A 26,812-nucleotide genomic window follows, 5' to 3' on the forward strand; every position below is an offset into this window, starting at 1 on the left:
TTTTACATGAAAATAACAAGGAATACCAGGAATTTCTAAGACGAAGTGTGCAATTTGTGGTACGAAAACAGTTCAGCAGACCTCTCTGAATGAAATGTGATGGGTGTTTTACTGTAAGGTAACATTTGCAGTATAGTGGGGTTTTTTTTTTTCTGTACACCTCATCTAATATAAACCTGACTAATTATTGACCACAGCAGTGCAATAAAACTATTGGACTGTCCCAGGGAGCATGTTATTGTCAAGCTGGGATAAACAAAGCTGTAAGAACGACCTTCCTTATCTCTGCTTCCGCCTGGCTTTTAAAGGACTCCTTCAACCTGGGCTGATTGGTGGAGGAATGGCATTATCTGTGGTCTGATAGGCTGCGGTGCAAAAACCACTAACTGAAGGGCTGTTGTTGTTGCAGCAGCAGCAGGTCCTACAGCTTTTCATCTGGCTTCATGCTGATCCATGCACAGAGGACCTCTACCTTCCTCTGCTGCTCACCAAGCAGAGCTGGGGCTCAATGTGGCAACAAGCCAGTGGGTGAACTTGCTGCTGCATGGGAGAGCTGGCTTTGGGTTGTTGTTTTCTTTGAATGCACATTACACAGATAACACACATGCTTTTTTTTTTTTTTTTGGGGGGGGGGGCTACTTTTGGGAGTGCTGCAGAAACCTATCTCTAGTTGCTTATTATAGACAACTGTTTCAGTCACCTCCAATTGATTGCTGTCATTGTTTAGCATGCAGAGTGTAGTGCGTAACAGTAAAGTCAATCATGATCAATGGCAGCAGGGAACAAAAGGAGAGAAGTGATGATGTTTCCTTAAAGGGGGGGGGATTGTTCTCTGCTCACGTTTTGTATCGCCCCCCGCTCCTCACGCGTAGCTCCGCCCCCGTGCTGTCGCCCCGCTGCCATTGGCTGGCGCAAGTTGTTTTCGCCAGCGGATTGGCCGCTGGGCGCGTCAATCACGCGAGGCTCGACTTATTTACCGAATGTATGAGGAGCGGAGGACGGTATTCTGCTGCGGGGCTGCAACAGCTGACAGCCGAGCACTTTACCCAGTGCCTCAAGGAACAAAGAGAGGAGGAAACAGCCATTCTCAAGACCTTTTTTAAATTTTTTACACCCCTGAATTAACCAAAGTGCAGGGAGGACACGACATGAGGCACGCAGTGGCACCGACAGAACACGTGGAGAATAATTCTTTCGCGGTGACAAGCTTGTTAAAGATATGTTCCCATTGTGAGCGGCTCAGCAAAAAGGTAAGAGAAAGAAAAGGCGTCGTGTTGTAAAGTGCACGGTTTGGAAAAGCTCCACTGGGATGTTGGGGTCTTGAAATGATGTTCAGAGATGTTTTCTGACCTGCTTGTTGGGGACAGACGAGCTTGGAGCAGCCTTTTGTCCAGACTTGTTTACGACCGAGAGGAGTCGGTGGTCACCGCAATAAAAATTAATTAAAAAAAAAAAAAAAAAGCCTTTCTGCTTTTCAATTATTATTGAATTCAGTTAAAATAAGCAGACGAGTAAATGACACGTCTGTCGGGATGTTTTCAATCCAGTGTCACTCGTGCATTTTGCGGCCATTCATTCAACTTCTTCACCTGCTTCATTGTGCGCTGATGGACATGTCGCGACAAGCAGCGGAAAGTTACAGGACATCATCGAGGCCGTGCGATAGTTTCTGCTTCTTATTGTGGACAAACTGTCCGTCTGCGCCTTTTTCTTTGTCTTATTAATTATGCATTATCACGATTTAATCGTATTTGAATGCATCGCTTTACTGTCGCATGTTGCTGCTGCAGATTCTCGCAGTTTATTGTCATCAGTCTTTTAGACTCATTCAGTGGAGTCCAGGTTTGCTGCTGTCAGACAAACAAAGCGATTTCTATTTTTTCCACCTCTCACTGGGGTAATTAAGTGTCAGAGGGGCTACAGTAGAAATGGGGAAGTGATGCGCCTCTGTTTTCCTGTTGGCATTTAAAGTGCATGTGTTTCTCCTTGTTCTTTGCAGGACTTGGGAATAAGGATCCCAAGACCCTTAGGTAACGGACCAAGCAGATTTATCCCTGAAAAAGAGGTGAGTCAATCTGTAATCCTGCTTAAAAACCTTTAGCTGTGCTATAAATATTAGATTTATTTATATATTATGTTGCTTTTATATCCATTTACTCTCTGTTAGATTCTTCAAGTCAGTAAAGTGGACTCCAGGACACAGTCAATATTTGAGGACGCGTTTGCAGCCCTCGGTCGCATCGACAACATTTCTCTGGTGATGGGATTTCACCCACAGTACCTGGAGAGTTTTCTCCGGACACAGCACTACCTGCTGCAGATGGATGGACCCCTACCTTTGCACTATCGACACTACATCTGCATCATGGTAAGAGCCACACCGGTTCTCCAGTCTACCTCGTTTACCTGCATTTTTTTTTTTTTTAAATGTCAAGCTGTCATATATTTGTTGGTCATCTCTCTCTTCTCCACTGATCCTGCAGGCAGCAGCTAGACACCAGTGTTCCTACTTGGTCAACCTGCACGTGAACGACTTCCTCCAGGTTGGGGGAGATCTGAAGTGGCTGAACGGCTTGAACGAAGCGCCGCAGAAGCTGCAGCAGCTCGGGGAGCTCAACAAAATTTTGGCCCACCGACCTTGGCTTCTCACAAAGGAACACATTGAGGTGAGATGACGGGCATGGTGTTCAGGGTGCATGTGCACAAGGCTTTATGTAACAAGCTGAGATCACGAGTGGAGGCTAGAATGGAGCTGCAGCTGTGTAACTTGGATGGATTTGATGGTTATAGCAGGTATAGTGACAGAGAGTCTGGGGAATGGATAGAGGGCGATGGGGGTGGGACTGACAATTAAGAGACAGTAAATTGGATTTGGAGAGTGAACATGTTTTCCCACTTCCCAAAGGTCAGTGATATTGAAGTCATTATTTGGCTCTGTGTAGCATCACTCATCTTTTTCCTTTATTATTTCCAGCGCCTTCTGAAGGCTGAAGAACACAGCTGGTCCCTGGCAGAGCTAATCCACGCGGTGGTCCTCCTCACACACTACCACTCCCTCGCCTCGTTCACGTTTGGCTGTGGCATCGCGCCTGAGATCCACTGCGACGGTGGACACACGTTCAGACCCCCGTCACTTGGCCAGTATTGCGTGTGTGACATTGCTAACGGCAACGGTCATGCTAATCACCACGATGATGTCTTTGGCAACCAGGTGGGTGGTAAAAGATAGAAAAATGGGAGCTCTTTTTTTATCAGTGTGTGGAAATGAAATGTCGACAGCAGCTTTATCTTGACAGGTTGAGTGAAAATGTGTTAGTTTCCCCCCAAACTTGGATTGGCTCTCGTACTGCTCCCCTTCCTAACCACAGATGTTGCTCTTTGTCTCTGCAGGAGGTGTGCGGTGAGGTGGAGGTGCTGATGGAGCGCATGAAGCAGCTGCAGGAGTGCCGCGATGACGAGGAGGCCAGCCAGGAGGAGATGGCAACTCGCTTCGAGAGGGAGAAGACGGAGAGCATGCTGGTGGTCACAGCAGAGGACGAGGAGTGTGTGCCATCCCGAGATATCTCTCGACACTTTGAGGACCCCAGCTATGGCTACAAAGACTTCTCCAGGAGGGGGGAGCATGTGCCCACATTCAGAGCACAGGTAAAAAGTCAAAGTCAGCCTGAACATAGAGACTATGAATAGGATCCATATGTGACTGTTAACTGATGGTATCTTTCTCCAGGATTACAGCTGGGAGGATCACGGCTTCTCTCTGGTCAACCGACTGTATCCTGACGTCGGTCAGATGCTGGACGAGAAGTTCCAGATGGCTTACAACCTGACCTACAACACCATGGCAACACACAAGGATGTGGACACCAGTATGCTGCGCAGGGCCATCTGGAACTACATCCACTGCATGTTTGGCATCAGGTGAGTGGCTGGATACAAAAGGGTCCTTACTGTTATTTGTAGCAAGTGTTGTTCTGCTCACTCAGCATCTGTGTTGTCTTCTGTTTGCTAACACTGTGTTTCTCCTTGTCCTCAGGTATGATGACTATGATTATGGGGAGATAAACCAGCTTCTCGACCGCAGCTTCAAGATCTATATTAAGACCATGGTGTGTAGTCCTGAGAAGACTACCAAAAGAATGTATGAGAGCTTCTGGAGGCAGTTCCAGCACTCAGAGAAGGTGAGATGAAACCCTGAATCTCTAACCTGGTCTCTTTAATGAAGCCATTTTAACTATAGCACAGTGATTAAAATTCTCTCTCCTGTCTCTTTGTCTCCCGCAGGTCCACGTTAATCTGCTTCTTATGGAAGCGCGAATGCAAGCAGAACTATTATACGCTCTGAGAGCGATCACCCGCTACATGACATGAAGTGCTTTTGGCGTTTTTATCGTCCTTTTACTGTCATTGTTGCTCGTTATGGGACATTTCAAGAAATAAAAAGAAAATCATAGGGGGGGGAGGGAATTCAGCAAAAAAAAAAAAAAGTGTGAAAGAGAGCCCTGGGTGGTGACGGTGCTTGTTCTTGTTGGACGGATGTTTAGAAGTGGATCAGAACAAATGGAAAGCAAGAAATGAAAGAACAGCTGAAGAAAAGACATCTCAAACTACAAGTGGATACACAAACACAGTCTGCGGTGCCTGCAGTGCCAAACCTGACCAAGAGAGGGCATCCAGCAGCAAACGGCTTTGCTCAGCTGGGATGTTTGTCCTGGGCCAGCTGACATCAGAGGCATGCAGGACGGTGTTTCAGTATTCCAGCTTGCAGCACGTTTATTGCCAACCTCCCGTCTCCTGCTAGAGTGAAGACCCAAACTAAAATCCCCGGAAAGGTGTGCAGCCACAAAGAGTCTGCACCCTGATTCTGTTGTCACTGTTGTATCTGTTTAGTTTCTTTAATATCTTTTTATTTCATTTTGTATTAAGAGAAATGGATGTTGTTGTCCATGTGGTTGCTGTTAGGAACGGAAGCATTTGGGCGATGTTGTTTGTACGTGTGCCTGAACTATCCAGCACAGTGTTCATACGTGCTGATGCTGCTGCTCCCATGTTGTATTCAGCGGGGTCATATTGATCCCCAGATCACCCCGAGACCCCTCTCCCAACCCTATGATATCCTCTAAGCCCCTATCCACCACAGATCCACTGCATTACCCCCCACCCCTTCCTCTTTTCCTCCCCCATCCTAAAATCTCAAATGTCAATGTAAGCTATTCCGAAGAGTGTGTGAAAACCATACAGGTGTTGGAAAGAAACTCAAAGAACACTGAGCCCTTATTACTTTTTTGACATTGACTGTACATGTGTGAATGTGTTGTTTGTTGCTGATGACTGGGGTTTGAATGTTTGTGTTTCACACAAATCATCACAACAAAAAGTTTCTTTAAATGTGTCAAAAAAAAAAAAAGCAAGGCACTTTGAAGGAAAGACTTCTTGCTTCTGCTGTAGCTGTCTCTGTTATTGTGAGATAACTGTTTGTCGTCTGTTGATGATAATGTCTTTATTTTTTTCTGGTAATTGGGGTGAAAAAATAGAAAAGGTTAAAAAAAAAAAAAAAAAAGGAAGTTAGGAACCAGGTTTTCCAGGAGGGATTTGCTTCCAGTTGTCCTAACCACACCTTATCTGTCTTCCGCTCATCCCAGCCGCCTGGTTGCCCTAACACTGTCATGGCTTTGGATTGTGAATTTACCAGTAAATGAATACCTCTTCTGTTTTTCTCTATGAAACATATAAGAAGTGCTCTTGGACGAGCAGGGACTCTTTCCGGACAGCAGTGTTCCCATTGCTCGGGGACACGGCGGGTCCACACAAGGCCGACTGCGGTCAATAGCTGTTGAACGCAAAAGGTTGTAGCTGTGCTTATTTCCTCTTCGGGGGAAGTCTAACCAGTGCAAAGCAGCTTTTTTTTCTGAACAGAGATGTGAGCTGTTTTTGTTTTTTGTTTACTAAATCCATTAGTAGTGCATTCTTCAGAGACTGGATTGAGAGAATCAGACAGATGAATGAATGCTGTCTTGATGAGGAGGAAGGTGATGATGGTACATTTGAAAGTGGTTTGAAAGGAAGTGGAGATTTTTTTTTTTTTCCTTTTTCAAACTTCTGACTGATGTCAGTTACTGACATGTTTTTATATGAAACTATATGAAAAAGTTGGAAAAAAAAATAAACAATGATATGGAATTTCATTTCATTTGTAGTTTTCTCTTAAACTAATTAATATCTTTGTTCATCGAGAGATTGTATTAGAAGTGCGAGATGCCGACGCCATTCAGGAATCAGTTCATAGCACAGTGTCACCATCAGCCAACTTCCACTGTTCAGATGCACAAGTACAGGAAATGAAGAGAACCGTGCTAATGAGTGAGCATATTTCACCGCTGTTGCAAAAGATCACTCATTGAGAAAAAGACATGGTCATTTTAATGCCTTTTATTTCCAAAGTACACTCTGACAATAAAGCTGACTTCATTAACAGGAAGCTGAATGCAGGGGAATAGTTCAGTGTGTCATCTGTGCGGTCCGCGGACTGTCATGTGAATTTTATTTTACTGTATAAGCTTAAGAACTGTATGACTCACTGGGAACCAGATAATGGTCCCTGCTTCTGTGGTGCAATCAAGGTCGACATTTCCCTTTGCTCCCGGACAGCTTTTGGTTTGAGATAAGGGGAACTCTTGTATGACACCTTACCTCTCTTTCCTGTTTTCTTCCATGTCACAACTCACTGGGAAACATGCTCCACTATTCTCATGAGACTTGTAGTGTGTCCGAACTTTAGGGTGTTTCCCTTCGAGGCCACAGAGGCCGGTCTTGTCAATACTCAATCACCAGCAGAAACCCAGTGACCAAACTGCCTTCGAGTATCTGTGGCTCTCCCTGATGATACAGTAAACGGCATAGCAAACGCTTTCAAGCTACGTTAATATCGGCCGACCAGTTGTCTTTCATGTCAACCTGAGAAATTCTATGTAGAGAACAATGCTTGTTATTAACTCATGCTAATGAGGTGTTTAGGGGTTTTGAAACATTGGCTTGTCTTGTGGTTGTTTTAAAGATCACTATTGTGTGAAATCTGAGGAAACAGACACTGGGGGGATTTTACATTAAGTGCCGTTTCTTATTTGTTTCAACGTAATGATGTGATTTTTGAAATGCTGTACTTAAGGCTACTTGGTGTAACTTGTAAGCACTGCCTGGCCCCATATCTGTATAATAATAATAAAGGCTTTCAGAAGCAAAACGCTTCAGACTTTTTATCATGTGCAAGTTCCAGTGTTGCAATAGACAGATGATAAAAGATATGTTCATGAGGTAAATTCCATGTAGTTATCTCTTTACTACCTGGTAATGTTCTATTTTATAGGTCTACAAATTGTAATTCATTTCTAAACATATCCCTAGTTTAGTTAAAATAGAGCGTGATACACCTTAAGTTATTTAATGCTAAGCTAGCGCAACATTGTGAATTTTATTTAGAGTGAAACTGGTGATCTGAACATGCAAAATGTGAAATGAGTTTTCAATATTAAATCAATAAGCAGTAAATATGGGGGGTTTATATTGATCAATTTCTTTGATGAAAATTCATCTGGAAGTCAATAACCTCAAAACAACTATCTACTAACTAAAATAGAAGTTGGTCTCATCTGTATATGGTTCTTTGGATCAGGCCTGTTATATTAATGTGCAAATAGCTTGTGTTAGATTATACCTGTACGTGTAAAGATGCACAGGAATTAAGGCTTCAACCTGCTTTGTGTGAGTGAAAATTAAAGTGCATTCAAGGTTAAACAAAGAAAAAGGGTCCAAATGCCAGGAAAATAAATTAGAATACAGAAATGCAAATATTTACCTGTGTCACAGCAAAGACAAAATCTGGTAATTTTTACTTCCACACATATTTAAAAAAATATTTCAAACATTCAGACGGCTTCCTTCATTTTGCATAATTATCTTTGTCAGCCTTTAAAGTTGTTCCAAAAAAACTACTGGTCACATATTGACATAGAACTGGCCATAAACGTTTGTAGTTTCATTCTCATAATCTTGTAAAATAATGACCATTTGGAACATCTATTGGATATTTTTGATTTCATCAACTGTGTCAATTGCATGAATTCAAGCTGACCTCACCTGCTTTCTCCATCAAAAGGGAAACTACAAAGATTTACAGCCACCTTAAACACCCACTGCAGGTAAGTGTTTTGTTTCAATAACAAAAAAACCCTGAGGTTTCCTTGAGAAAATCAGACTCCTAACTTCATGTTCCATCATGTCAGGCTGTCACGTCCAGAAGCTTTAGTGTCTTCATCAGTTTTTGAGCTACAGGTAGGAACTCTAACTCCCAGCATGCCCTGTGAAAATCCCTCATATCTTCATTTTCTATCCACCTCAGGGCGTCCTCTTCATCTATGGAATAAATAGAAAAATAGTAGACAGATGATGAGAGGGTGCCGTGTGAAGTTTCAGGTTTATTATTAATACTTTAAAGTGACATGATTGGTGTTCAGGGCCCAAGATGTGAGCATGTGGGTACTACGTTCATCTTAGTGTGAATTTTTGTGTCCCTCCCTTCCCCCTGAGGGCCACTAGTGTAGATCAGAGCCTGTTCTCTCCAGCACGTCTCCCTCCCTCATTGTGTAAGGCTTAGTAATAACACCAACCTAAGTATGTTGAGAGGATCTCCAGCAGCGACTCTTTCTCTTGTGTGTCCAGCAACTTCTCTGATCCTCCGCCGATTATATTCCACAAGGCTTGACAAACCTGCCCTGCCAACTGCCAGTCACCTGGTCCGAAGTCTCTCAGACAGTCCACCAGCCTGGTCACACACAAACATCATATGACTCAAGGGAGCAGGATTCACATAACCAGCAGGATTGTGGGCATCAGCGCCACTTCATTAGCCCTGCATCTAACAGAGGACTCTGTGTGTCTGTGTGTGTAAAGGGAACATAAGAACTTACATGTTCAAGCAATGCCAACTTTTGGAAGTGAGATGCGCTGCAGAAATTTTAGAGTCTGTTCCACTTTGAGTTTCCACCTCTTAAAAATGTTGAATCTTAACAGTATTGATATCTTTGTACAACTACTGTGAATAAATAACACTGAGACTGAGATGATAAGTCCCACCCTGACCATGCTAGTAGAGCAAAATTAATTCTGTTCAAAAAATTCTGTTTACTCTATGCTGCAAAGCAGATCCCTCCTTTGCCAGGAAGTCTGAAAACTTTTGCTCAGTTTGCTCTTAAAGGGACTTTTTTTTAGAACAGTTATCTTGCCAAGGGTTAAATGAGACGATCAGTGCTTGCTTAGCTTAGCACAAAGACTGTAAACAATAGCAAACAGCTAGCCTGGTACGTATATTAGAGAGCTTTAGAAGTGTTGGTTCTGTGTATATATCTCTATAGGTGCACGCATGTGAACTAAAAAACTATTTTAAGTGCATTTGTGCTTACTTTGCAGAAGCCCCCTCTAGCGAGAGACTGACCCGGTTGGAAGGGTCCAGAGCCAAGTTGGTCAGGACCCCGCAGGCTGAAAAACACATCTCAGTGTTTTTTGAGTCAAGGAGCGTCACCACAAACTGGTACACTGACACAGAGAGAGTGGAGAAAGATGACGGTGTAAGGGAGTGGATGAGGACAAAGCAAGGCAAAGATAAGAGGACTGTTATCACCAGAGGGAGCAGGCATGTTTTTGCTGACTGTAACTGGCCTTGCAGATAACTGCAGCCTGAACATGACACAACAGTACAAAGAGGTGTGTACTGTACTGGGTATTATAGCATTCTGTAAAGTTGTGTGCTTGGATATAATTTTTGCACAATTACATGAGCCTTGTTTTCTATTTATTCCTGTGTATTATAATAATAATAATAATAATACTAATAGGTTTAGGGTTAGGGTTAGATTAACTTTTTTCTCTTGCAAAACTAAAATAATTTGACATACAGTACACAAAATATAAATCTGACAGTGTTCTGTGTTTTATGGTGTTTATACCTCTGTTTTGCATAATAACGTCCCGCACATCCTTAGACTGTGACAGGTTTCCATATACGCGGGTGGCCTCAAGGATGGCGTCCATACTGGAGCTGAGCACCAACTTCAACATCACTGAATTCCAAACACAGAGTGAGCAGACTATCCATTCTGACAAACAGACTCAAAACTCATTTTCATTCCCACAATAAAACCTGCCTCTCTCTCTGCAACTTACACGTTGCGATGGTGAGTTGACTGTGTCTGATGGCAGAGCTGTCTTCCTGGTAAAAGGAGAGGTTGTTGATGGTGGCAGCTACATTCACCAACAGCTCCTCGCTCTCCTGCACAGACCTCAACTCTGTGTCACCCACACACAGAAAAACAGAAGATCTTAGATAAAATGTTTGGCTTTTTGCCATTAAACACCTTCAGCCCAAAATGCAGTCAACAGAAAGAATATCAGTGCATTGGCACACCTTAAGTATTAACAAATATAATGTGCCTAAAGTTATAACACACAAAAAAAGTATGTGAACCCTTGGAGAAATGACCTCAAAACTGGTAACTGGAGTCTTGTTAAGAAAATTAGTTTGTAGGTGTGGACTAAAGCTACTTTGACTTACACTAACCATTCTAACTTTTTAAATTTCTACGATCAAGTATTGATCATTTACATGAAGCTATAAAGGGTTAAAAGACTTAACCAGTCCCCTGACTGTGGACTGGTGAAGGCAAACAATCTAGAAATGGACTGTGGCTACTCTACCAAGAAGTCCAGTTAAAATGATTCCAAGAGCACAGAAAACATTTATGAGGTGAAGAAACAACCCTGAGAGACAGCCAAAGATTTGAAAGCATTATTGGAACTGGCTAACATCTGTGTTCATGAGTCTACAGTAGGTTAAACATTGAACTAGCAGCGTGTCTATGACAGGACACCACGAAGGAAGCTGCTGCTTACTAAAAAGAACATTGCTGCATGCCTGAAGTTTGCCAAAGGGCACAGTGACACTCCACAGCAGTATTGGCAAAATGTTTTGTGGACTGATGAAACTAAGACTGAACTATTTGGAAAGAACACACAGCTCTACATCTGGCAAAAAAGGGAATTATGAAAACATGGGGGTCAACCAGTTATTTTTTTCACTTTTTCCACCAGCATAAGGTTTTTATGGTTTTTCTCAATAAAGAAATGAAAAATGATATTTGTTCATGCTCTTGACTTAGATGAGGACCAGATAATGATTTTTGTCAAATTTATGCAGAAAACCACAACATTTCAAAAGCCACTGTATGTTGACTAGTGAAGTGAGAAATTATAAATAGAGGTTTGGTCATGCCTTGCTAATATTTTTCCACCCACTGCTTAGAATAAACTGCTATTTGACAATGACTAACAAGGTGAATCTGGGTAAAAGCATCACTCCCTTTTGTGTGGATGATGGTCAGAAGATGCGGTAAGGGTAGGTTATTAATCCTCAACAGCTGCAACACGGATTATGTAAAGTTTTCCATATTGTCAATTGCATTGCAGAAAATAGATGCACATGACAGAACAATCTGAATCAGATAAACAGAGTAAGCACCCTCAGTCTTCGTCCGTTTTGCATATTACAGCTAAGCCACAATAATGTAACACTGTGACATTATTATAAAAGTAGCTGTTATCTGTGGTTAATTTAGAAACGACGCAGTCAGTTTGATCATGAGCTGCATTAAAAAGGTCAATGTGACCCAGTCTAACCAAGCATGACACTGTCAGTGTCTTAGAAGTGAGTCTGTTCCTGATATAGCAGCAGATGTCGTTTGCTCGGTCATAAATCGCGGATATTGTGGTTGCACTGTCAACTGGCGCCTGTGTCGCACTGAATTTTGTATCTAGATCTGACTGGAAATGCTGCTTTGTTGTGCCCCTCCAAAGCCTTCAAAGCTCTGTAATGTAAAGCAGAGTTGCCTGTCATGAACTTGATCAAAACAGGACATCGATCAACCAAGTCTGCTCTTTCATCCATGACTGAGTTTTTGTTTTTTGGTCTTCAGCTGACACACCATCCCCACATTTTCTTTTTCAATTGCTCATTTTATGTTTCTGTCTTCAGTTACTTAAATTTACTTACCATCTTACTCACTGACATCAACCACACAGCCCTATAACATTTTGAGTTTTATTTAATTTTCTCTCCTAACTGCCGTGAAACACACGTAGGAGGCAGGCAGCTGAGAAATCGAGAGTTTTACACCCACCTGTGTACCACTTCAACCTGTCCTGAAACTATCTAACCACATGGGAGAATTTCAAACACACAAATCAAGTCGGCTGTGAGATGTGACAGAACATCCTGCTCATGCACTGAACCGTGTTGTTCTGTCAGACAAAAAAACAGTTAAACCAAAAGAGGATGTACTGCACATTGAACAGAAAGTGCTAAGAGGAAAGCGAGCGATGGAATGAGCAGACAAATGAGGAGTGTGTTTTCTACCAAAGTAATGTCTTGTTCCCAGCACAAGGGAAGTGGTTGGGTGCCTTGCAGATAGTCAACTGTACTTACAATGCACTAAACAGCTATTTTTAAACGGATCAGAAACCCCAATTTTCACACACTGCTTCCTTTGTATGGCAGAGATATAGTACAGACAAAAAGGACAAATCTAGTTTTACAGCTGCAAATCTGCTACTGGCTCTAACTTGTCACTTAAAAATGATATAGATAGGATGTTAATAAGTTGATCCTGCTTTATGCTCACCAAGAGTTTCCATCAGAAGCTCAACGCAGGTTGTGTTGGCTGCCAGTACTGGACCTACAGCCGGGTTAATGCACATGTTCGCCAGCACCCGAACTAGTTTCACCAGTACATCGTCCTGCACGCTCACTGGAGGAGTAGGAGGTTTGCTGGGTGATGGAGCACCTTTCTGTGACTGTGTGTGTGGTGACACGTCTCTTCGCTGGTAGCTGTCGTACAGCTGAAGGAGTGTGTCCATGCTGCCTTCACACTGGAAAAGCTGCAGCCGAGCTTCGTCGCTTTTGGCTGTGAGGTTGCCGAGAGTGAAGAGAAGGCGCACAACAAGGTCCTGTGGGATAGTAGTGGTCAATTTGCATCTGTCAGTTATTCTTAGGAATTAAAGCAAACCAACCAAGAATGTGTTTAGATGTTTCTTTCTATTGCACATTTGGTTGACAAGCCAAACTGTCTAAGCCAAAGTTACTGCATTATGAGTTTTTGTGCTGATCAATTTTATGTTAATGGACTAACAGTTTTGGCTTTGGTAGATTTACAGTGGACTGTCCTGAATAAAAAAGATATTTCCACATTATCTCTGACTAGAAAATAAAAAGTAGTCACCATTATGTCCTATGACACTGTGTTTTTACTATTTCAAGGTCACTGACAAAAACTTCACCTGCAGCAACTTCAGCCTGCCCTGTCGTGTACAGCTATTGTCAGTCGTTTCCCCTAGAGGCTTTGGTGCAGGGAAAATGTGTTGGAGTGAAACTACACCCTGTTATTTCAAAGAGTTATGACAACACATTTACCAAGAAAAAGTGGGATCTGACACTACTTAGTAAATATCATGAAGAGGAGATGAGCAAGACAACACATTTCTCCCATGTCCCACAAATGTGACGTGACATTAGTATGAAGACAGGACAGACTGTCCCAGAACCAGGTGCTCACTGTACTGTGTGTGTGTGTGTGTGTGTGTGTGTGTGTGTGTGTGTGTGTGTGTGTGTGTGTGTGTGTGTGTGTCTGGAGGCGTGGGTAATGTGCGTATTCCTGGTGAGATTAAAAACACATGTCTGTCATGTTGGATTGCCAAAGTCCTACCCTTTTCTTCCCCTCCTATCGATCTCTCCTCCCCTCCACCTCTGCATCACCTCTACTCTACTGAAGGCTAACTTTATTTTTCTCCTCCCTTCCTCCTCCTCCTACAGGGCCCCTCCTAAGATGATTAAATGTCAAAACACACATACAAAGCCAAATGCAAATGGACACAATGTCCTGTAAATGTGCTTGGACTTGTACATAAACAGCTTGCTCTGAACGTAAACATGCTCAAGAGTTACATCATGAACACTGGAAAAGCTTGTCTTCACCTCTCTCTAGTACACACAGGCCCAGGAACACACAAACACAATGTAGCTCATGAACTCACCTGTTTTTGGAGATGTTTGTTCAGCAGGTCTAAAAATAGTTGGTAGCAGTCAGGGGTCTGGGCCAGAGTGTGGCGGCACTCCGAGTAAGAGGAGAGTTTACTGTGGGAGAGAAGGGACAACAAACACCACTGACCATTACACTCAATCACTGCTCTGCTATGTTGACTAATTATCTAGGACTGGCCTGGAAGGTACATTTTCTCTTATGGTTGTTAGTATTCAATTAAATACTGAAAACCAGTAAAAATTTCTTGCCATATATTTTGCATTGTAAAAAACACTTCATTACATACTAAAGCACTATGTGTAACTATTGTATTTCTTGCTTTACATAAGCTTCATACAAGTAGAAGGCTGGAGACCTGGACAGGGAAAGTACAAATGGGGAGAGTACCATCTGTGTTACCAGTTCTGATTAAGATCACAGGATAATGAGAATGTAGTAGGTAGTCTGCTGCCAGAGGAGAGTCTGAGGGACTTGCCCATGCATAACCATTGCCCAAAGTATATATAATTGTATTACTGGCACCTGGGTACGCATACAACACATAAGGTCAGTTGTCCATTTGTCTTAGCTTTGTGTCCAGTTTCCTCAGTAAAGTATTTTATATTTTACCTGCAAGGTGTAGTAGTATAAACCACAGTTTCACTCTATGTCAGATTGTTTTGTTAACTGTTGGCATTGTGACACTCATAACAGGTTCTAATGTTTTAAATTAGTGAGCTAAGCAGAGAAGAAAGAAGAAACTATCCACAACATCGTAGACAATTATGACTCCAAATCACAAGCGTGGTGAGGCATCAAGTTACATTATTATAACCACATAGAAACTTGTGTGTTAAACCTGAATATTCTGGAAATGTTGGTGCAGATGTCCTGGTCTTTGCAGTGATGACGCAGAACCACACAGAGCTCTGACAGTATAGAAAAGGACACAAAGAGAGGACGGGAATCAGGGTGGTCAGCAAGGTTCCTCAGTGTTGCAGTCAGCTAGAGGGGTCAAGAGGAGAGAGAGAGAGGGGTCACAATGTGTGTTAGTATATAAGTCATTGGTTTATTGTTACTATTTCACAATGATGGTCATATGTATTCATTAAAGCTGGCTGCTGGCCTATACAAAATGCTGTACAGCAAAATGACCGGAAACTATTCGGTATGGACATGAATCATTTTAACACACGAGGGAAGCAGTAATTTCCAACACACGACAGCACTCAAAGTTCTGGAAAGTCGTGCTCTGCTTATTTCCCTCCTCTAACAGCATAATGAGTTGTGTTTGATATCAAATGGTGCTTTGGCACTAGAGGTTTGCTTGGACCAGCTTATGTGGTTAGCAGTAGTCATTTTCGGAGAAGTGGAGTAGGGTGTGTTCTAAAATGTCCAGGCCAGAAAAGAACACAATGCCCTCAGAACAACTTATATACCAGACATAAACAAAAACATTGTTGTCTAAAAGTAGGGGAATTTTCAGCCAACCAATCCATGAAGAACAGCTTTTAACATTTTCAGATGTTTTATGGCTACTATCACTGAAGTAGTTGTTGCAGAAGCTATAACACAGTTTGTGGATCCATTGTCAGCACAAGTGGATGCTTTAAGTTTCTATCTGCCTCGAGATACATCACTGTGTTTTTGCCGATACTTTTCTAAGATCATCTGACCAAAAGCCTTATTTTTAAACTTGAAACGCTTTGAAATAGTTGCTGTCCTGCAAATATCAAATGATTCACAAATATCCATAATCAGCTTTACCCAACTCTTCTCATTAGTGTTACATCTGACACACCTGTACAAGTATGTGTCCTGCTATAGTGAAGTGGGTCTCTTCCACTGCATGAATCCTCTGCATCAGTTTCTGGGCCACTCCAATAAGGTTCTTGTCCAGCAGGAGTCTGAGGATTGCATTGTTTCCTGAGAGAAATTTCAGAGTGCCAACACAGTACAATAGAGCTTCTCCAGATGTGCACACATCCTCATTGCTCAGCACAGACAGTAAATAATCTAGAAAAAACAAACAAACATCCATTTTGACAAGAGAGTTCAAACACATGTAAGCAAATAGAAACATACAAACTTTTCAAAGATAGGGAACTGTATTTAAGAACATATGACTTGATAGAGAAGAGAAAACCACTGAACTAGATCATCCTGACCTATGATAGAGTTGTTCTGGAAGAGGATGTCGTTACTTTCACTGCGGCTGATTTGGAAGATGAGCTTACAGATGTTGAGCAGGTTTTTTCCACTGACACACAGCTGGAAAAAAACAAAAAAACTTTATCTGGAGTGCCTAGCATGCCTTTGTAATAAAGACTTAGTGGCAGACCCGCTGAGACCCACACACATGCAAACGACTCACAGCAAGGCAGAGCTTGGCGATGTGCAGGTTGAGCCGGGGAGAGTTGATGTCTATGAGGCGGAACAGTGTCCGAAGTATCCCTGACCTCCTCTTACAGCGTCTACCGAGCATGTCCGCTTCAGCCAAGGTGCCATGGAGGCTGTCACACAAATCACACAGACGGTCCACCAAACCCTCAGAGCTGCCTGGCATCGCAGGAAAGCAGATATTGTAAATAATGATGTCAGGTTAGAGCAACAAGTCAAACATTCGCAGAGAAAGCAAACATCCCTAAATGAAAACACTCATTTGTGTGTGTTGGCAAGTGTGCGTCCATATAAATACAGATGAGTGATGTTTTATGTATATTGTGGTATGTATCTGTAATATACTTGGGCTCCACTGCACGGTGTACATTTATTATTTGCATGAGGAACTTGAGGTTAAATCCTCAACAACAATAATAAACTAGACTGCAGTAACATAACATTCCTTTCTCTTTTCCATGAAGCAGCTTTGAGTTTCTATGCTTAAATGAAGGGGAACAATCTAACAACAGACTGTTTCAATTTTTATGGAGAGGAAAAGAATGGGGAGCCTCTTCCTTGTTTCTGAGGTAAAATAAATGTCTTCACTGCATAAATAACAGGGTTTGGCCATAGCCTTACTCTCAACACTCACATCATTTCCCACTGAATCTGAAAAGTGTTTTATGCATGAGCCAGAAGGAACTTGGTACAATAAATATTTAATATTTATCTTTCAAATGAATTTTCCATTAAATTTGTAGAGTGTTAAAATATTTACAGCCATAGATTTAATTTCATGGCTGGCAGACTGCAGTTTCAGGCAAAGACAATTCTGTATGGATGCCAAAAATAACACAATTGTGTTTGCCTTTCTTCGGTAGTTGAAATGACAGTAGTTTTTCATTTTGACTATACATGACTATACTATATACATGTGCTAAAAATCTGTTTCTCGGTCTGGTTGAAAGTAAAATTTTATATGTAAACAGAAGTCAGACACTAATAAGAAATACTTATTTAAAAAATACTTAAAATGCTGCATTTACAAAAAATTGTAGCCTTACTATGGAGACAATGCTCAACACTCAAATTAATGTGGTCATGACTGATGCATGTCATGTGTTTCCACTTTGTTTGAAGCAAGCTTCCTGGACTGGTAGCACTACCTGCAGCTACAGTTTCCAGCTGCTGGAGAAGAGGAGCGACCATATTATTCCACAACAATGACTCTGCATCCTCCTCTGTGCTTGTGGTGCTGTCTCCAGTCCCCAGCTCTGCAATGTGCACAGAGAATTTAATTTAGCAAATTACCACCTCCAAATGCAGGCAGTGAACATCAGTAGCAAACGCGGTTCACAAGTTCACTGTCTTAAAATAAAACGGCAGGAAGTTTGATGCCACAATGAAAGGTCACCTTCCACAGCTACACTTCCTCTAATTTCATTCTGTACTAATGTAAAATAGTCTGTGTGGGCATGTGATAAAAAAATATACGTGCACATGCATATGTGCACGCAAATGTCTGCAATCACTTAAACACCATGTACTTTTCTTTGCTGAACATTTGCATACCCCCTTTGCTTGGTGTGATGCAGGAAACTGTGGTTGCCCAAACCAACAGCTCTCTCAACTATTGGCTGGCTGCTTCTCATGGTGGAAATTAAGCCCTTAGCAACAACACCCCAATCAAAGTGTGACAAACATAGACAGAGGTGTGTATATGTTGTTTATTTCTACACCCAGGATTATATGTTGTGTATATATTATTTTTTATACACATTCATATTATTTGACTTTATGTGTGTTAGTAAATAAGTACTAGCACTATGTGGATACTCCTATTTTACTTGTTTTGGCAAAAAAAGTTGGGACATTGTGTAAAATGCTAATAGAAACAGAATGCAATGATCTGCAAATCATTTAAAATCTATACCTATACCTATATTGATGTGGTTGAAAATTATAAAATTTTCAAAAAACTGAGAAATTAAATAGGACCGTTTGTTGTCCCTGCCCCATTTTAAAAACCATGTTACACAAACATATTAAAACATTTTATATATCCAACAATTGCAGGGTTGGCAGTTTGAGTCCTCTTGACCTGTAAGGGGCTCTGGATAAAACAGTCTGCCAAATATAAATGTTTATTTGGACAAACCTGTTCTTCGTCCTCCTCTGCACTCTGTCGGTCTAAGTCCTGAGTCAACATCAAGCTGCAGTACTCTACTGTTGGTACAAAGAAACACAAAAACACAATTGGCTAGGTTACATCAGATTTAGCATGTTTTTGTTAAATTTGATTCAAAGTGTTAATTCATTTCATTAATGGTAAAAAAATCTGTAAACTGAAGGTTAGACAATTCACTAAAGGGGTGAATTGTTGTATCAACTAATTTATCTCCATGAAAAGTTGCTGACTTAACGTTCTGTCATTAGGCCATTTATGTAAGTACCACTAGGTGTCCCCATTGCAGCAGAGGTTAAGACTTATGTGCACTTGTGTTGTCTGTAATGTGTGTGTCAGCCTATGCACATTTGCAATCATGAAAATGCGTGTGCATATTTCTGTTTGTGTATAACATATTGTAAGTTTTTCTTAATGTGAATCTAGTTGTCTGTGCATGCATGTAGGCTATTCTGCATCTAAAACAGCATTGCCCAACAGACAGGAACTAAGACCTTAGCTTTGTGGGCAGTCTGGTTAAAGCTGTTCATGCTTTGTCACTGTGACAGGCGTACCGCCTCTGTGCAGTAACCGTGAAGTGCTCCAAAAACATGCCATGTGTCATGCTATGCATTTCTGTTGTGGTTGGACCTGTTCACATCACTGTTGCTATACATCTCCATTATGTCAGCACTACTCTACTTATACACACAGAGACTAACTATTATGTGACTAGCTGAGAAAATAATAATAATAAAAAAGGATAAACACAAGCTGTGTGTTGAGTCATTCTAACTACCTCTATAGCTGCAAGATGTCCTTTACCTGAATCTCAGACAAAAGAGATTAATCAACGATAACAATACGGAACAGTGTAATCATTCCTTTCAAAAATCAACCTTATAATGTTATCAGTACTGCCTGAAGCTTCTGTAATGGCATTAATACAAAAGGCTGACTCTGGAATATTTCTTTGAACTCAAATATGCTCCACATGGCCTTGCTGACAGCTATAAGACAGAAAATGGCTATTCTTAAAGCATCACATGAAAATACATTAGTACTAGTATAAAGTATGGGTGTGTTTCTTCACTTTGATGCAGATTTAGTGATTGGTATAAGCTGGCACAGAGGGCATATACAGCAGTGTGTGCTGGCTGAGCCATGTTGCAGTGAATGTCAGTGAGGGGGCTTTGGCTCTGTATGATAGGATTACGAGCCTGATAATAAGGCCTCTTTGTGTGATACTGCATTCTCTGAGACATGACCTCATCCCTGTCTTAGGCCTGGCCAGTGCACTGCAGTCACAACACACGCTGCTGCCAGCCTTGCCCAGATGGGCACCCAAATCTAATACAGAGCCATTTGGAGCTATAAAGCTCCAGCTTATTGGAGAAAAATAACCTAGTGGATGTCTATTCTTCCCTATCTTTATATCTCACCCAGCTGATCATATTAATCTGTTATGCTGCTCCTATTTCCACATGTAGTTAGTGTACTTTTGACCTTCTGACTTGACTACCTTGATTTTCATCTCAATTCCTATCTAATGTAACAGTACTTGCAACAATAGAAAAAATAAACACTGACCTAATACTAACCAAGAAGTGTTCTTTCATCCTAACGTGACCACTGTGGATCTTGTGGGATCTTTCTTTGTCAGCAAAAACGTACAAACACCGCTCGTTAACTTGGCTAGTGGAGGCTGTGGGCAATAGCCCAGATTTCCTGTAAAACAGTGTTTTATGGTCTGTTCTACCTCTACGGCCCTAGCTGCCCCACCCAATTGATAGGCGGAAAGGATTGTAACGATAGCCCCTGACCTCATGCCTCACGAGTTATGCTCCTCATGCTGACACACAACTGATGAGGTCGACAGTAAAAAGCAGAGCTTTAAGCCTTTCTGCACTGTGAAGGTGTAAAAGCTGACATGATGGTAATGACAAATCGAGCAGGTTCTGTGGGAATGTACCTCAAGAAGAGGCTGAATTTAACAGTAAAGTAAAGAAGGAATTCATTTGAAGTAGAGTGTCTCAAATTATTAGTGACACTATAGCTGGTCTAACTTCATCTACAATGTCAGGAAATAGTAATGACACTGTTTTCAAGTTCTCAGTTTTCTGCATAAATTGGTCATGAAATGCGATCTGGTCTTCACCAAAGTCAGAAATAACAACAAACACAATATACCTAAGCTGAGACAGGATCTTTGATGTCTTCAATGAATAAACCCATAAAACATTCAATGGCGACAGTGTTTTGAAAATTGATTGAATCGCCTTTGGCAGCAGTATCCTCAAGCAAGTGCTTCCAGTGGCTGAGGATTACAACTGCACAACATTAAGGAGGAATCTTGGACTATTCTTCATTACAGAATTGCTTCAGCTGAGATATGTTATTGGGATGTCTGGTGTAAACATCTTTTCTACAGTCATTCCACAACATTTCTGTTGTGGCTGGCTGAGACCTAAAAGGCGAAATTGGTGTCTCTGAAGCCATTCTGTAGTAGATGTTCTTTGATGATCAATGTCATTGTTCTGCTGCATCACCCAAGTTCTCCTGAGCTTCAGCTTGCAAACTGCCTCCTTGACATTGTCCTGTTGTATGGCATTTTTCCATCACCCCTTTGTATGTGCAGTGTGTATGGATGTCAATAACATGAGCTGAATATATCTAAAAGGTTACAGTACACAGTTACAGTAAGAGTATATGATTATTTAAATTCTCTGTGGTTCTCTGTCTATGGTCTGAATAAGTTATGGATCAAAGCAGGAGAAGAAAATAAAGTTTAAAATTTAAATTTTACATAAACACTGGCAATACAAAGAGAGAGGCAAGAAAAAAGGTCATGGAAGAGGACCTAATGAAAGGCACAGTCTACTCTATCTAGTACTGGCTACCACTGCGACCTTTGTGGGCTTATAAATCTTCAACTCATTGTTGCACTGTCACTTCAGTCAACAAGAGCAAGCAGGAGAAGGTGGGGGGACAAATGAAAGAGAAGGACAAAATCTTGCAAGTCAAACAGATGGGAAGAAAGCATACCTTTCACTTGCTGTTCTGCGTCGGCCAGCTTTGTGTGAACCTCGGACCTCCGTGTGGTCTGTACTGGGAAGTCTTTTAGCTGACAGCAGCTTTTGTCCTGGGCCTGCGTTTGATCTGTCTTTCACTTATAAAGGATGTGGTGAGAAGTTATTTACAGGTTGCTGCTGTACACTTCAGTAACAGTTCTACTTCTTTGTGTCCATTTATACACAATCAGATACTGAACATGTACAATATGTGTGTGACGCAGTCAATATTCATTATCTATTTTACTGCTTTAAATAGCAGAACAGATTCAATGGGAAAGGTTACAGAGAGTAGTCATTTTCCACTCAGAACAGCAGCAGTAAATTACATTTTTCACCCAGCCCAACCACAGAGAATGTAAATTAGGTATAATGTCAGCATGTGCCCCTGCCAGCCCCCTTTTCACTTCCAGCGGGTCAGCAGGGGGTTTGGGAAAGGCCTTGAATGGATCCTCAGAATCACAGGGGGCTGGAATCTTTGGCTTCTGTTGCAGTTAAACAAATCGGTGGCACATGAAGGTGTGAAAAATTAGCCACATGTTTGGTTCACCAATGAAAATATAAATACATTATTCATATACTACCATTCTAATCTCATTAGAATCTCACTACAACCACATAACTGTTAATCTTGGTTAGAAAACCAATGATGATGTTTACTTTACATACAGATGCGTAGAGCTATGCCTTTTTCAGTGCATTCCATGGTAAATTTGGATAGTAGTGTACATAATCAACTGAGTTTACTGTAAGTAATATCTTCTGAAAATATAATGCCTCTAAATCTATGATACATGTTTATGTGTGCGTCCTTGAGTGGACTCACGTGGTGCAGAGGAGAGAGGCGAGCCCCTGAACCTGGCCTTGAGTCAGGAGCATCAAAATGAAGACTATGCAAAATTTAAAAAAAGTCTTATTACATTTAAATGTTATATGTGATCAACACACTCTAGATCTGACAAACTGAAAAAGGATTAATGTTAGTTTGTGACTTACCTAAAGGTAGATGGAGGTCTGTTGGCATGGTGTGCACGAGCAGAGCTCTTTCCAAAAAGTTGCCTTTGTCCATCTCTGGGAGTAAATGGACGCTGGGTAGACTGGACTCTTAGGAGCTGCCTGGCTTCACTGACTATTTCTGCACTGGTTTTCCCCAAAGCATTGCGCCGTGGAATGAAAGGGCTGCAGATTTCATGCTTTCTCTCCATAGAGACCATTTAGCCTTATGGGACATTTGCCAGGTGATCTAAATGTGACTTCAACGGTATGATTTCCTTATGGACACTAAGTGGCAAACAAATAAAGAAGGCATATAAGAATAATGCCAGAACAGAAAATTAACAGTAGATGTGAGACTTTCAGAAGTTTTTCTAAAAAATACCTAATGTACTAACCGTTTGCTTATTAAGACCACTAAGTCAAACACAACTCAAATGAGGATAGTTTCAAAATAAATTCCACTTAATTTTCTGTCGATCAACAAAGAGTTTAATTAACCAAACAGAATATTATTCAGCAGTTATTCTATGTAGTTAGTTACTGATCTAACAGAATTTGCCATTGATATTAAAATAACTAGTATTAATTTATCCCATGTGCTATGTTTACTCTTAGTCTGAATGTATTTTCAACTGCTTCTTGGTTTCCTATCTTTATTCTTTATTTAGCAGTTGTCCTTGCTTTTATCACACACCCTTTATTTGTGATTGCATTCACATTACCAACACATTTAATATTTTCAGTTGTCTTATTGTGTTCTCATTGGCATGTTTTATATTTTCATGTTTGGTTTTACGTTGCAGTAAACAGAACTTTCTCTTGCAGGACACAAAGCATTTGAACAGAAATGAACAGATTCTTTGCTGCTTTGATATGTTGGTTGAAAAAGCAATCTGAATAAATGAAATTGAGCTGTTGGTAAAAGTGACATTTGTCAAGACGTCTTGACATTTTATGGGAAAGAAATTGATTAATCACAATAATGGCAATAGTTATAAATACTTAGACCGCCCAGTTAATGACTATAGTGGAGCATAAAGTACAACATGTCTCTCTGAAATATTAGAGTAGAAGAATAAAGTTGTATAAAATTCAAAGTTAGAAAAGTTCGAGTAAAGTAGGTAATTCTTTTTATTCCACTTAAATATAGTACTTCAATAATATACTTATCTAGCATCCAGTATTTGGCCAGATGGCATTTCTATTTCCCTAATTTAATCACACAATGCCTTAAATGAGGCTAACGCTGGATTCTTATAGAAATTAAATCAGTTAATAAATGAAAATGCATTTTGTGGATTAACCACCTGTCAGTATATAAAGTGGTTAAATCACCTCTAATTTACCAGGTGTTTCTATTTGTTCCACACCAAGTACAAAGATCAATGTTACTTACTTTTTCATATTTACTACCAAATGTATTTGCATTTACTTTTAAGAGTTTGTCGAACAAATCTAGAATAGCCTTGTGCATTTATATTATCATCAGCATCCACTTCAAATACATTGCTCCCTTAGCAGAGTCAGTAGTTTATGTGGATGTTTTCTTTTTTGGAAGGGGGGTTAATTGCAATAAAAGTGGAATCATAACACATAATACTAAGTTTATTTACTTAAAGTGCAGCAGAACAACCTCTGCTCATCACATTTGGCGAATTGTATGAGTTCGTGTGCGTGAACGAGCATGTCCCTCTGCGCGTTCACGCTTCGTCTCCATGGAAACCAAATGTCGCTGCGCTGGAAACAAAAAGTCAAGACACACAAAAAAAAGCTACTTAGCTAAACTTATTTATTATTAATTGTAAGATCCGGCAAAAGCTTTAGTTGTAAATTAAATGTGCCCAACATTTTCTTGACCAGGACCAAGACAGGTGCGTTTGAAGATGATTGAAAGCCTATAAATGCTATAAAAGTAAAACGTGAAGGAAACTAGAAAACTTACCATTAACCCATTTAGAGCCCACTGTAAGGATCAGTCAGGACAGCTGCCACTCCAAATATCTAAGTTGACGTCCAGAGCCCAGATGGAAAAACAATAACATGTGAAATGTGCGGAAACTGAAGTTTTCGAGCTTACAGCGAATTAACGCGATGAAGTCACGTGCACGAGCACGTACTACTTCACTAACTGTCTGGAAATCTCGCGAGATTTGGTGACGCGCTTCTAAGACTGGAAGTGAAGGGGAAGCTGATGTAGCCAAAGTTTCACTTATTCTGTCCGTAAATGTAGGACAAGTAGATTATATGATGGATAAAAAGGTTAGAGGAGACTCACATTGAATTAAACAACTTGTCAGGAGGTTGAAAAACGTTTATCTAAAAGGGAGAATTGCAAAAGTCGTCCATCATGTGACTACAGCGACACAGGTAATTCAGTTGAGTTTAGATTAAATGGAAAGAAAGGTGGCATTAAATAACATATAACTACCTTCACTAAAGGGTAAAGGAGGAAACTACAAAATGTAGTTATTTCCATCAGTGTCCTGGTTGTAAAGAAAAATGTAAATATGCAAATGTGCTCACCACACATTGACTGATTTGTAAAAATGTACAACAGGAGTACAACAATTATCAGTAGTCAAAGAAATATAGGTCAGCAAACATTGTCAAACATGCACAAACACACACACTAAATTTGACAGGTCATAGCCTCTGATAATCCTTTATTTCATGTTGGCCTTTTTTAAAAAACACCACATCAGTTTATCTTGCAGAAAGCTTCATTAGGTAATAATGGTAGGGTAAGGTAATAAGTTCATATAACATGAAGAAAACTGCACAACCACACACATTATTTGTTGTTTGAGAGAAAATGATCTGACAAACTGATTATTTTTATGGTACATTTCAAGTCTCTGATGCAAGTTATACAAACGAGCACGGTGATGTTGTGTAAAAGTTGTCAAATTATTACATGTGATAAATAATCTACCATAGTTTGATAATGCTGGTTAACAAAAGTCACTAATCGGTTTCCCTCTGAAGAAACAAGCACCTTTAAACTAAGCTGTGATTGTCAGAGTCATTTGTGTTTCGTTCTAAAACATCTTACACACATTGAAGTGTAGACATTACAAATAAGTTCTCAGAGAAATAGTATGACTAGATAAACTGTGTATTTTAATTTGCACTCACGCACATACACTTAGAGGTTAATTACGATTTAAGTACTTGTTTCATCTCTCTTGATATGTCCACTGTGTGTTAAGTTTAATCTTAGTAAAAGCAATATATTTTGTAAAGGCTTCATTGAAAAATAAATTAAACTTTCTTATATTAGCAGTACAAGTACAATATGAAAAGTACATTTTTCACCATCAAAAAAATTAGTTGAATTCTGTGTTACCAACTCGATATTTAGATTTGTCCGCCATTTTGTCTTTCCACAAAGTATGACGTTTCATAAAATCACTGTACACAAAATGGCCGCAGACTTACGCTGTGTTCGTCAGTGAGTTTCACTCACTAGTTGTGGTCCACTGGAACTTGATCTTTGATGCAACATTCCTGCTCCGTGTACACCACAAAAGACCAATAGCCAGCTGCGTTGGACTCTCGTAGTTGTACAGGAGAAAAGTCCTCCAGCTCTGTCCATTTCATTTAACCATGCAATGCCAGATGTCTTCAAGCATAAAGTATTGCAACTCAAACGTCATTGCAGCATTGAAGTATGGTAGTAGGATTTGACCAACATTCACAGATAAACCTAAAGTTCGTGAGTGCATGATGCAGAAGTTCATTCATTAAACTCACGCTTCGCTCTGGGTCTCTTAAACCTGTCCAAAAGGGTTGACCACTTTAAACACCAATCAGGTCTGTCTGTATTTGCAATTTCGTCCACTCGTAAACCTTCCCCCCCACGGCTTTTTATTTTTTACACTGTGAAATATACATCTGAACAATCTTGTGAGTCTCTGGTTGGATTTAAATAGCCTTACATGCTTCAGTCTCTTGGATACAGTGAACCTGATTGGCCGTGAGTGCATGCTGGGCATGCCCAATCACAGGGCATCACCATGGAGCTTACCAGCCAATGGGAGGAGGAAGATTGTCTCTGTGATTTCATTGTCACTAAGGGAGGG

The 26,812-nt window shown here is 40.7% G+C and overlaps 2 protein-coding genes across 2 annotated transcripts; one reads left to right on the forward strand and one right to left on the reverse strand.

Moving 5' to 3' along the window:
* Window positions 1–986: 986 nt before the first annotated feature.
* sesn1 (sestrin 1) lies at window positions 987–6,182 on the forward strand. The gene is made up of 9 exons (XM_026341973.1): window positions 987–1,250; window positions 2,000–2,065; window positions 2,168–2,368; window positions 2,484–2,666; window positions 2,975–3,211; window positions 3,391–3,645; window positions 3,728–3,918; window positions 4,034–4,178; window positions 4,282–6,182. Exons 1-9 carry the CDS (start codon window positions 1,149–1,151, stop codon window positions 4,366–4,368), a joined length of 1,467 nt encoding a protein of 488 aa, XP_026197758.1. The 5' UTR covers window positions 987–1,148; the 3' UTR covers window positions 4,369–6,182.
* On the reverse strand, window positions 4,394–24,801 carry armc2 (armadillo repeat containing 2). Its single transcript, XM_026341975.1, is given in 18 exon segments — window positions 4,394–8,406; window positions 8,661–8,815; window positions 9,453–9,585; window positions 9,996–10,109; window positions 10,213–10,335; window positions 12,723–13,047; window positions 14,131–14,230; window positions 14,977–15,122; window positions 15,919–16,133; window positions 16,286–16,388; window positions 16,492–16,676; window positions 17,666–17,773; window positions 18,658–18,725; window positions 21,709–21,879; window positions 22,086–22,219; window positions 22,561–22,624; window positions 22,731–23,015; window positions 24,673–24,801. Coding segments are annotated over 17 exon segments (2,496 nt in total). The 5' UTR covers window positions 22,949–23,015; window positions 24,673–24,801; the 3' UTR covers window positions 4,394–8,272.
* Window positions 24,802–26,812: the final 2,011 nt, after the last annotated feature.

This window comes from Anabas testudineus, chromosome 24 (genome assembly GCF_900324465.2).
Source record: "Anabas testudineus chromosome 24, fAnaTes1.2, whole genome shotgun sequence".
Lineage (NCBI taxonomy): Eukaryota > Metazoa > Chordata > Actinopteri > Anabantiformes > Anabantidae > Anabas > Anabas testudineus.